General features: G+C 45.5%; 1 protein-coding gene across 9 annotated transcripts in view; it reads left to right on the forward strand.

Annotated features, from left to right (window-relative positions):
• Nucleotides 1-12,342, forward strand: part of Rffl (ring finger and FYVE like domain containing E3 ubiquitin protein ligase) — a 63,981-nt gene that overhangs the window by 42,687 nt on the left and 8,952 nt on the right. For 7 of the 9 annotated variants that reach the window (XM_051179772.1, XM_051179775.1, XM_051179766.1 and 4 more), the window contains 2 exons: nt 4,649-4,836; nt 9,626-10,021. In XM_051179772.1, coding sequence (XP_051035729.1) covers nt 4,657-4,836; nt 9,626-10,021 — 576 coding nt within the window. In that variant the 5' untranslated portion in view covers nt 4,649-4,656. The remainder of the gene's footprint in view (nt 1-4,648; nt 4,837-9,625; nt 10,022-12,342) is intronic. The other 2 variants (XM_051179767.1, XM_051179769.1) reach the window with 1 other exon arrangement.

A 12,342-nucleotide genomic window follows, 5' to 3' on the forward strand; every position in this document is an offset into this window, starting at 1 on the left:
TCTCTCCTCTGCCTAGCTATTGGCTGTTTAGCTGTTTATTAGACCAGTTGGGTAGGCAGACAAGGTAAAACAGCAACACAATCTTTATATAGTTAAACAAATGAAACACATCTTTGCCTGGTTAAAGTAATAAACAAATGTAACACATCTTACATAGTTAATATTCCATAACAGAATACAGCACATAGCCTTCCTTTACCTGCTGGTTGTACCTTACAATGTAGGTCTACCATTTGCATGACAGAGCACTTACCTCCTTTGTTTTTAGACATGCTTACCTCTTTGTCATGATGAGGATGAGCCTATGTCCTTGTGCATGCTAATAATACTGCACCTCAGTGAATCCCAAGAAAAAACTTTAGTAGCTAAATCTGTCACCCTCTTTTTATTTTTAATTATTTATTTAGTTTTTCGGGACAGGGTTTTTCTGTGTAGTTTTGGAGCCTGTCCTGGAATTCCCTCTGTAGACCAGACTGGCCTTGAACTCGGGGATCTGCCTGCTTCTGCCTCCTGAGTTCTGGGATCAAAGGCGTGTGCCACCACCGCCCAGCCACCCTCTTTTTTCATTTTATTCTTTCACTTTTCTGTTGTTAATGCTACCCACTTCTCTTTGGCTCCCAAGTTTCCCCTGCTCAGGGGTGTTTTAGCTCCTTAAATGATGGAAATCCCTTGTCCTCCTGGGCGCTTATTCCCTCAGGGATGCCTTTCCTCCCTTGCAGTCTGTGTGCCTGCACTTACCCTGGTGACCCTGGCTCCTCGTCATCTGCTGCCGTCTCTCTTCCTCCCAGTCAAGTTTGTTGAAAAGACAGCTTTCAGGGTTGTGGGGTCTTACTTTTCATTCTCTTTCCTGTGGTTACCTGTCAGCTGCTTCCCTCTAAACTGCTAGGCAGAGCACACACACACTTTGTTAAGACAAAGTCTCTTGGACATTTTGAAGTCCCTCTCACTATGTCCCAGTGCCTGGGTTACTTGACAGCACTGTTCACTTCTTTGAAGCAACACTCTTCCTGTTCTCCCACTGTGAGCATCCTCCTGCCTTCTTGGGAGCTCAGAGCATTCCTTGCTCCGCTCTGGCCCTATGTATTCCCAGTAGGTAAACATTCCTAACTAAATCCTTATCTTCAGCCTAGACATGCACACATGGACAAGTGTGTCCCACAGTGTGAAACTCAACCTTTATTATCTTAATTCACCCACATGTTCTCTCTCCTGAGGACGTCGTTCTAGTGAGTAACCCCTACTAGTTATGCTGGTGTATAAATTAATAGGAGGCCCTTAGATTTGCCTTGCACCCTCCTCCTCTCCTCTTTCAGTTAATTGACACGTGTTGCTGATTGTGTCAGAGCTCTGCCAGCCCCTTCTCATTCCCATGCCCTCTACTCTGCAGCAGTGTCCTGTCCTAACTAACCTGCCCCTTGCTGGTCTGTCCCACAAAGTGTTTGCTGCCACACGTGCACCCAAATATTACAGTAAGGTTGTCATGATAGAGTCCTGGTTCCTTCCCCTGGAGTACAAGGTTTTTTTCAAGGCTCCTGGTTAATGTGTGTCCTTTTATTTATTTACCTCATCTACCTGCCCCACCCTTCTAAGCATTTTGTAGTTTTTCTTCTATGGTGTGTATCATTTTTTTTTTTCCCCCTAGAAAATGCCTCTGTTTCTGACTTTGGGGTAAAGTCTCCCTGCTGTCATAACAAGATATGGTAACTTATTAGTTAATTCTTTTTTTTTTTTTTTTTTTTTTTTTTTTTTTTTTGTCATTCCTCTGCCATCTTTGTATTAGCCCCACTCCCCAACCCTCAACATACTTTATATAAACCTCCATTAGAGTACTGGCAACTCTGGTAGACCATTAACTCTGGGGATGGTTACTGAGCACTGGGAAAGGACAAAGGGATTGGCATTATTAGTGAAGGTTACATGTGTGTATGAATGAGAAGATTTTTGTTTTATTTTTAAACGGAGTCGTACCAGTTAGCCCTGGCTAACCTGATGATGCTATGTAGACTAGCCTGGCTTTGAACTCACAGATATATGCCTTCCTCTGTCTCCTGAGTGCTAGGATTAAAAGGCATGTAGTGCATGCCTGGCTAAGGAGAGGTTTTAACAGAAGTTACTGAATCATCCATGGCTTTGTCCCCTGTGCACAGGCCCTGAAAGCTGCATGGTAGCTGGTGAAACCTTTGGGTTTACACAGTCTCTGTACCCTTGTCTTCCCCAGGGGAAATTATAGGTAAAGGCATTTTTACAGTGCTGGTAGAAGCAACTCATACTTGTCGAGTGCTTTGTTTTCCTGTCGAGTGTCAGAGGACAAATATGAAGTACAGAAAGGGTGTGCCTGTTAGAGGTGGACAGCATAGCCCACAGGCAGCAGAGCCGGGCGGGATGTGTGCCCTGTCTGTACACTCTCAGACGTTATCAACATGTGATTTAAAGAATATGGAACTCCCTTTTCAGAGAAGTGCCACTCATGACATTGTCAACATAGAACTCCTCTGAGGCTGGGCATTCACGCTGGGTGTGGTGGTGCCCTTGAGAAGTGGATGCCGGAAGGTCAGGAGTTACAGGACATCTTAGCTATGTAGTTTAACAACAGCCTGGGCTACTTGAGACCTTGTCTTAAAACAAATAAAACCCACAAAAATCACTTCTTTTAACTTATGAGGCACATGTGACGTGTTCTTTATCATTTTGCCATGTGTGCTATGCATTTGCATAAAGGCAGATTGGGTCTCTCTGTTAACTTAGAGGCTCAGGTAATAATAGGCACAGATGGGGACAGATAGTTTTGATGTGCACTTAGCCATCAAATTATTCAGCAGTCCTTACTGAGCCACCTGGGTAACGAACAGCCTGGCTACTGTCACATTCCATTTTCTCACAGGGGTCAGGTCAGGGAGGTCAGGCGTTAATCTGAGGTGCTGACAGAAGAAAATGACCTATATCACCAGTGTGTCAGAGGCCATGCTAGAAAGTTCAAAAAGCTCGGGAGAAATCAAGAAGCTTAAAAAATGTACCCCACGGGGCCTGGCAGGTTCCCTTCCCTGCCTGTGCCCTGTTCTGTGCTTCTATAGAGTGACCAGTGTTGGACTGATCTGCCTCTTAGTTCTTTCCAGTTTGTTGTCTTTGAACTATGAAAATGCCTTTGTTAAAAAGAGACAATGCAGGAGGTATCTGTGTGTGTATTATTGAATAATAACACTAGATGTTTCATCTATTGTCTCTGTGAGCCAAAAGCACAGGCTCAGGATGTTCATGCAGCCGACCGTTTACTCTGCCATGGGATACATTATGCCTTGCTCTCACCCGGTACTTCTGACATTTGAGGGGTTGGATCCATTTTGTTCTCCGAACTTAAAAATCACTCTCTTTTGTCCTCCATACCTAAATTTGGTGTTTGTGATGGGAATAAATAAACGAAATAGTCTTTATTAAGGGACCCAACATTGTTGGGCATTTGTTGCATGGACAGTACTGCTAGGGTCAGTATAGACATCAGGAGAGAGCCCCTGCCCTAAACGAGGTAAAATTAGAGAGTAGAGAATCAATGATCACTGTAGGAAACTGTTAGAAGCATTGCCATGGGGCTAGAGAGATGGCTCGGCTGTAAGAGCTCCTGCTGCTCTTCTAGAGAACCTGAGTTGTTCTGGCACCCACATAGGGCAGTTTATGACCTCCTGGAACTCCAGCTCCCAGGCATCTGACGCCCTCTTCTGGCCTTTACGGTTCCAGCACACATTCACTCACACAGACACACATAAATAAGGAGATAAATAAATCTTTAAGAAGAAAAGTGCAGCTGCAGAAGCTTAGAGGAGCAGGAGTGTGGATTAAGAGTATTTTGTAGGGGCTGGAGAGATGGCTCAGTGGACCCAGGTTAAATACACAGTACCCACATGGCTGCTCACAACTGTCTGTAATTCCAGTTCCAGGGGACAGGGCACCCTTAGCACAAAAAAAAAGAAAAAAAAAAGACAAAAATGTCAATGCACATAAATAAACAAATAAAATTAAAAATACTGGCAGCTACGTTGTAAAAAAAAAAAAGTATTTTGTATAGGCTGGTGGGAGGGAAAGTCAGGGTAACTTGGTGTAAGGATAAGACTGTGGACCTAGAGTTAGGAGACCTGGGCTTTTACAGTGTCAGTCTTCTCGTTAGTCTCTGGGTCTGGTTGGTTTGTAAGCTGCTTTTTCAGACAGGGCCGTGCTCTGTTGCCCAGACTCAAGTCTAGTTACATAGCTGGAGCTGTAGGTGTATGTCACTGCATCTGACTTGCCCCTTTGTATCACACACCCTCCATGGGCAGTGTGTGTGACACAGAAAGTTCTGTCTGAGCCTCAGGGCAGAGCGATGTTCTTGAACAAAGTGGATATTAAGCCAGTTGTAATTGTAAGGTAAGAATGAATTTTAATGAAGTGAGATTTCAGATTAAACTAATTAGGACCAGACAACCTTACAAAGGCTTAATATCAGCCTGGTAGCTCACCGTGCTCTGGTGGAGCACTAACTGGTGGTAGAAGAGGTGACATGCCTTCCCTCGCCTCTGATGTCAGGGCTGTGGAGATGTGTACCCTGCCTTACCTGTGCCCACAGGGATAAAACTGCAGCAGTGGTACATCCTAACTCTTACCTCTTCCTCTCCTGTACCAGATTTTATCATGTGGGCATCCTGCTGCAACTGGTTCTGCTTGGATGGACAGCCTGAGGAGGCCCCACCACCACAGGGAGCCAGGACGCAAGCCTATTCCAACCCCGGGTACAGCTCCTTCCCTTCCCCCACAGGCTCAGAACCAAGCTGCAAATCCTGTGGGGTCCACTTTGCAAGCACAACCCGAAAGGTAAGTGTCATTGCACTATGACCGCAGAATCTCAGGCCAGCCACCTGGCTTCTACCTGTGTGATGCTGGACACCCTGGGCCTGCCCTAGTTAGTCATAAGAATGTTCAAGAATAACTGTTCAAGTGAAGGCAAAGCATCTCAGCGTAGACTTGGAGCAGCTGCTCCTGCATAGCCACCAGCTTCCCTGCTCACCAGCTGTGCCAGTGCCCCAGCTGTGAATGAAGTACCCTGTTCTAGTGCTGGGGATGAAAGTGAGGCTAGGTGTGCCCGGCACCGTTGAACCATGGCAGGCATCGGTTCTGTTAGCTGTCACATAGAAGTCCTGACCACAGATTAACCTTGTCCTGGTTATCAAAAGCCTGTTAGAGTTTACTGAGAGACGAGAATACCCTAGCAGAGGAGCTGGAGCCCACTCACAAGCATAGACGCCATCTGCAGTGGGCTGCAGTGCGGACGGCTGTCCCTTTGCTAGTGCCCTCAGGCAGTGCATGTCCAGCAGAACAAGAGGTTCATAGCCCAGAATGGCTGGTAGGATTCGGGGATGAAATGGTGGCAATGGGAAACCAGGGGAGAGGAATTCTTTTTAAGTTTTCCACTGTATAGAGGAACTGTTAAAGGTTTTAGCCAGGTGTGGTGAAATACATTTGATACGGTGAACTTGAGGTGACCCCGAGCTATGTACTGAAACCCTGTTTCAAGCAACAACAAAAAATTTAGACTTTTAATTTTACTAAGACTTTTTAGATTTTGTTGTTGTTTTTTGAGAAAGGGTCTCACTCTATAACCTAAATTAGCCTTGACCTCACCGTTGTTAACCTATCTGGTTTCAAACTGAAGGCAGCTTCCTACCTCAGCCTCCCAAGTAGTGAGATTACAGGTTTGCCACTTTTCCTTGCTTAGATTTTGTGATGGTGGTGGTGGTGGTTGTTTTTTGTCTTTCCAGACAGGGTTTCTCTGTGTAGCCCTGGCTGTTCCAGAACTTGCTTTTGTAGACCAGGCTGGTCTCCCTAGTGCTGGGATTAAAGACGTGCCCCCAACACCAGCAGACTTTTTAAAATTTTGATCTTTGTTTGTTTCATTTAATCCTCACAGTAACTATTTCAGTTTTAGAAACCACCAAATCCTGTTTTACATATGACAACATTTTAGAGTTTAAAATTTAAAAAGAAAATGGGGTGGTTGGTGGTGGTGTAGGAAGAAGCAGGTAAATCTCTGCATTTGAGGTCAGCCTGGTCTACAGAGCAAGTTCCAGGACAGCCAGGGAGAGAGTTCTGTCTCGAAAAAACGAAGGAAAAGAAAAAAAAAGTTTTAAAAGTAAACATGTCAGGTTCTTGGTAAACAGCAAGAGACATGGACATATCCATTCTTTTTCTCACAAACAACACTTCACATCGCATGGTTAAGTACTAGAGCCAGGATTCAAACTCAGACCCTACAAGTAGACATGTGGCGTGTTGGGGATGGCAGGTAACAGGCCCAGGTTCTTGGGAGGGAGCATGGGCATGATCAGTATTGCCTCCTCCCCCACTGGAAATATGTGCTGAAGTCTAGCTGGTGTCAGATGTTGCCTGGTTAACAGACAAGGATGAAGGAGGTTGTCCTTCCCTGATTAGGGAGCTTACAGTGGGACAGAGAGGTCGAGGCAGAGCACACTGTGTAGTCACACAGGGAACAGGCACCGTGGCCTGAAGTGCTCCATCGGGGGAGGCAGATCCTAATTTGGATGATGAAAGATGATATTGGTATAATGTTTTCTTGCTCTAAATGATAAATTAATTTTGTGTGGTTTGCAGCTTGAATTTTGTGAATATTAACAATGTTTTTTCATTTGTCATTTCATGCTTAAGTGGACTGGCCTTCTTACAAGTTTGGCATTTCCCAGCCAGAGACTTAAAAAGTAGCTCTTCTAGAAGTAGTTGAATTGTCTTTGATTACATGGATCCTACCATCTTTTCTTTTCTTTTCTTTTCTTTTTTTTTTTTCCAATTGTGGTCAGTATTTTCTACATGCTCACTGGTTTAAAGCATACACAACAGCAAAGACCTGTAGAAAGAATACAGGCCAGAAATGTCCCCTTCATCCTCCGGGTTCCCAATCCTGGAGAGATGGGACAGGCAGGCTTCAGTTTTGCCACAAGCTGTCACATATATACTGGTCATGGCCACCTGTAGTGTTGTGGTGGCCCAGCAGTTTCAGAGTGAGTTCTGGTGTCTAGCTTCTTCAGCTGAACCAGTATGAGGTGATGGAGGCTGCTGTACTAGGTTGGCCTTTGGGCGTAGTATGCAGATGCAGAGCAGAAGTGGTTTTTTTGGTGTTGAGAAGATCTGAGATGGACCAGAGGGGAAAGAATAATAATGCCTTCTCGTGAGTGTGTCTGCCTTATGACGTTTTATATAAATGATCTCTGGTTTTCCAGTGGTTCAGAAGCCAGCAGGATGAGACTGTGGGCCTACAAAGTGTCAATTTGGTTGAGGTTGCACTGAGGGAAGTAAGGACAGCCTGGTAAAGGGGGGAAAAAACCAGAAAAACAAGGCTGGCTGCTAGCTAGCTCTTGTTTCAGTGCAGGTCCAGACCTCTTCTGATTCCTCTTCCTTGCTGTTTTGTTACTCTGGTTTGATCAGTTTGTTAGAATTTACACATGCCTGTCCTTTGCTCCTTCTCCCCTTGTTTGTTGATGGAAGATTCTTCATTCTCTCTGTTGTTTCCCACCATTGTACTCAGGTGCCCCCCTCCTCCTTTACAGCTATTTCCCGGGCAGGCTTACTTCACAGTCCCTGGTGGGCAGGGGTGGTAGCTGAAACTGGATTGTCATCCTTGACTTCTGCTCTTGTATCCAGAAGCTACACACATTTGAAGAGAGATATTTGGATCTGGCTGATTGAGCAACACAAGCTTCATAATTGTGTTGGTCTCGGTCTTGTCAAACTGCATTGACTTAAGTAACACTCCATGTGGGGACCAGAGTTTCATGATTCTGCAGCCTCTTCATTTTCAGTCAGGCATCAGGAATGAACCCCAAATACTCAACTCCCGTTTTCCACGTACGTGACCGTTGGTCACAACTGTTTTTGGCAGGTATAGGCACATGCCCTTTCCCATCTCTGCACAGTTTACTATGTGGTTATAGCTGAGTAGAAAAGAGGATTGGTGTGTATTCCCTTGTAGCACCCAGGTTTTGTTGCTTTGCCTGGACTGCGTGGATGGCACGTAGACAAACACCAACTATCTGGACTCTTCAGGCCCTGTACAAAGATTGCCCTGATCCTGCCTCTGAGAATGTGTCTCAGGTGTTTCTTTTGCAGCTGAACAGATTTCCATATTGAGAGAAAGGAAGCAGAAACGTATAATGTGAAATGAAAAGTTCCCAGCCTCTTGAGAAGGTGCCCTTGGATAGACCCCAAGGTGTTGAGGAATGACCTCTTGGGAGAGTGACTTGTCATTGGCTGGAGCAGAGCTCAGTCAAATGTCACCACTGTCCTTGGCAGCCTTGGAGTGCTGTCTGTGACTGTGGGAGGAGCTGCACCAGGCAGTGCCAGCTTGTGGGTCAGTCACACTTGTCTCTAAACTGAGACACTGTGTGCTTTCATAAAGGAGAGAAACTAGCATCCTGGCCCCTTGTCCTGTCCAAATATTTATCTTGAAGTGACCTCGTGTACCACCTTCTTCAGCACCCTGATCGGCCCTGCTAGAGCGGGAAAATCTGTGAGCAGTCTCTGTGGACAGGGCTCTGATTAGGAAGTTGGGAAGTGGAAAGCCAGGCTCCTGATTTGGTCCTGATGGCTGTTGGGGACTCAGCACGGTTGAGGGCATTGGCTGATCCCAGTTGCACCTTTACTCTCCAACCTTGAATATAATACTTGCTCTCCGTGATTCTTGGTTTTCTCTCTTTGTAAATCAGGGACGAATACTAATATTTTTAAAGGGGCTTAGAGAATGAAAGGATAAGCCAGGCCTTACTGTATGTAGCATCACAGTACATTCTATTGATACCAGTGTTGACAATAGTTGCTAGGTGGACATGGTGACACATGCCTGCAGTGGAGGCCAGTTTGAGCTACACAGTGAGACCCTATCTCAAAAACCAAAGGCTGGCTGGGTGGTGGTGAACGCCTTTAATGCCAGCACTAGGGAGGCAGAGGCAGTTAGATCTCTGGGTTCAAGGCCACCCTGGGCTACATGAGAGTGAATCCGTCTAAAAGAGAAACATATCCCACACCTTTGATCCCAGCACTTGAGAGTCTACAGCTTCAGGTTTTGTGTGTGTGTGTGTGTGTGTGTGTGTGTGTGTGTGTGTGTGTGTGTGAGAGAGAGAGAGAGAGAGAGAGAGAGAATTAAGAATTATATAAGCTGCTAGATGATGGTGGCATACAGCCTTTAGTTGCACTCCAAAACAGGCAGGCAGATCTCTGAGTTCAAGGCCAGCCTGGTCTACAGAGTGGGTTCCAGGACTTCAAGACAGAGAAACCCTATCTGGAAAAAAACCCAAACAAACAAAAATTAAATAAGCCTTAAATGAAATTACAAGTGTAAATTATTATGTTGTATATATGCATAGTGTATAAATGTCAGATGTCCTGTTGGTGGACACAGCCACGTGCGGTCTGCCACCTCCAAATGGCCTTTAATCTGAAAGCCGCAGTGTGGTTCAACCGTGGATCTAGGGAACAGTTTAGTAGAGCAGGAACTACTGGAGGAGGTCTTGCTGGCCCCAGTGGCCTTGTAGCTCCCATCCCACTTTCTGACTCCTTCTTCCTAGCTGACATGTTTTCCCCTGTCTCTCGCTCTAAGCAGCAGACATGCTTGGACTGTAAGAAACATTTCTGCATGACTTGCTCAAGCCAAGAGGGGAATGGGCCACGCCTCTGCCTCCTCTGCCTACGGTTCCGAGCCACAGCCTTTCAGCGGGAGGAACTCATGAAGATGAAGGTGAAGGACCTGAGGGACTATCTCAGCCTCCATGATGTCTCTACTGAAATGTGCCGGGAGAAAGAAGAGCTGGTGTTTTTGGTGCTTGGCCAGCAGCCTGTAATCTCGGCTGCGGCGGACAGGACTCATACGCCCACCTTGTCCCAGGACTTCCCCGAGCAGCAGGCCTTCCTGACCCAGCCTCACATCAGCACAGTGCCTCCTACCTCACCTGCACAAGCCACCTCTGTCCCCCTAGCCCAGGCTCAGGAAAACCAGGTAGGAGCCAGCACACAGACTCTTCATCTCTATGTCTGCTCCAGAGCTCATTTCCTTTTCCTGTTGCATTGTGGGAATGGGGAGTGAGGTCGTGTCTTGATGGTGTGAAGCATTTGTGCCTGTTGATTCTGGAAATGATGTTTCCTGGTCACTATCAGGCTCATGTTTTGGCTTTAGAGGTGGTAAGCCTGGTACCATGTTTTTGTGGGTTTTGTTCGTAATGGGCTTCATTCCCTTGTTAGACTTTAAAGAAAAAGAAAAAAAAAAAAATCATTGCTCCAGAAATATTGTGAGGAAAGTCACCATTACTTCTCTAGCTTGGTTCAGATTTACCCTCCAGCTTTACTACCATTTTGACTGGTCTGTCCTGACTGGGCAGGTAGGGAAGAGTTGGGAGGACTGATAGGGTCTGGCTACTGTCCTGGTCACTGTGTGCTGTGTGGGAGCTGTCTAATTGGGTAAGCCAAGAGAGGCAGGTTGAGGCATGGAGAGTCCATAGTAAACAGACACTGTCTCCACCCTCAGGAAGCCCTGGGAGAGAGAAGCTGAGCTCCATATCTACTCTTGGGTTCGTCTGCAGTGGTGGTGTTGCACAGACCTGTAGAAGTCCCTCCCTGATGCTGCGAGTTATGGTGCCTGCACCCTGTAAAATTAGGACCTAGATCAGGACTCCGAGGCCACTGTTTTTTTTTTTTTTCTTTTCTTTTCTTTTCTTTTTCTTTCTAAGACGGGATTTCTTTATGCAACTGCCCTGGCTGTCCTGGAATATACTTTGTAGACCAGGCTGACTTTAAACTCTCAAGAGATCCACCTGCCTCTGCCTCCCAAGTGCCTGGATTAAAGGCACCACTACAGCCTGGCTGATTTTTGTTTTCATTTGGTGCTAGATATTCAGCTCAGGACCTCAAGCATGCTAGGCAAAGGGCTCTGCCATGGAGCCACACCACCAACCCCATAATTAATTTCTTCTGACTCCTTGGTCATCTGGGGCATACTGTGAGCCTAGAACAATGGAAGGAGACCCCTTTGGGCTTGTTATGTTGCAGAGAGGCTCAACTACCATAGTATATCTTTGGAGCATGGAGCTGCCAGTTCTTGGCAGCTCCTTTCCCACACATGGCATGGATGGCTGGGCCTCATGGCTGTGCTTACCTTTTGCCAGGACTGGCACTCATTCAGCTTTTAGCACATTTAAAGGCCAACGTCATTAATGCTCTCCTAAGCTCCAGCTCTTGATCTTTTGGGCAGGTTTTATTGCTATACTTACTTTTTTTTTGCTTGGATTTTTAGAGCACTCTAGTCTGCATGTAGTGAACAAGGAGGGGATGTGCATTTTTTTTTTTTTTTTCATGAAGAACCTTTAGACAGGTCAGGTGTGGCACTATGGAGATGGGGGCATAGGGATCAAGAGTTTGAGGCTAGTCTCTTCTACATAGTGAGTTCAAGGCATGAGATTGCTGTCTCAAAAGAGGAAGCAGGGTTGGGGGTTGGAGAATGAACAAACTGTCAGGAGATTTGCCATGTAAGATTATAAACTTACCATTTTGTCACTAACCAACAGGCCATACTGTATACCGTGTGTTAATGGGGTACCTTTCTTCTTGATATTCTAGAAGACGTTAAGTGTCAATTCCTTCTGTTAGGTGACACCTGAACCTTGCAAACAGGAAAAACAGGCATGGGAAAGTTAAATAACTGGAACAAGGCTATGTACTATATCACAGCAAGCAGGGAAACAAACCTAACAGTTCTAACCCTTTGATGTCCTAGCAGTATTTGCTAGGGAAGAAGTGTGTGTTCAGTAAGCAGAATAGTAGACAGATAGATACTAGTTGTAGATTTTTACTTACCCAGTAGGAAAACTGGGAAGATAAAAGTATTTACAGCATGAATTCCAGTTGCTCTTTCTAGGGAACAAAAGACATCCAAATAAATAAATAAATAAATAAATAAATAAATAAATAAATAAAGCAAGCTCAGGAACAGATTAGCCTATGGAAGACCCCAAGGTTAATACCAAGGGGACAGTACCCAAGGAACAGTAGATACTACATCTATATAAAACTAGTAGGAAACCAGAGGTATTGATGCAGAGACTGTTGGCTTCATCCCATATGTATGAGTCCCTATCATCGCTTAGGGTGCTTTATGCTCTGCTTTTCATTTCTATTGTAATTGTTTGCTTTTCTTGATGAAAGGCTAGAGCTGTCTCTCTCCTCTTGTTTTTCCAGACAGGGTTTCTCTGTGTAAGACTGGCTGTTCTGGAATTAGCTCTGTAGTCCAGGATGTTCTCAAACTCAGAAATCTTCTGCTTCCACTGC

Source organism: Phodopus roborovskii, unplaced genomic scaffold (genome assembly GCF_943737965.1).
Source record: "Phodopus roborovskii unplaced genomic scaffold, PHOROB, whole genome shotgun sequence".
Lineage (NCBI taxonomy): Eukaryota > Metazoa > Chordata > Mammalia > Rodentia > Cricetidae > Phodopus > Phodopus roborovskii.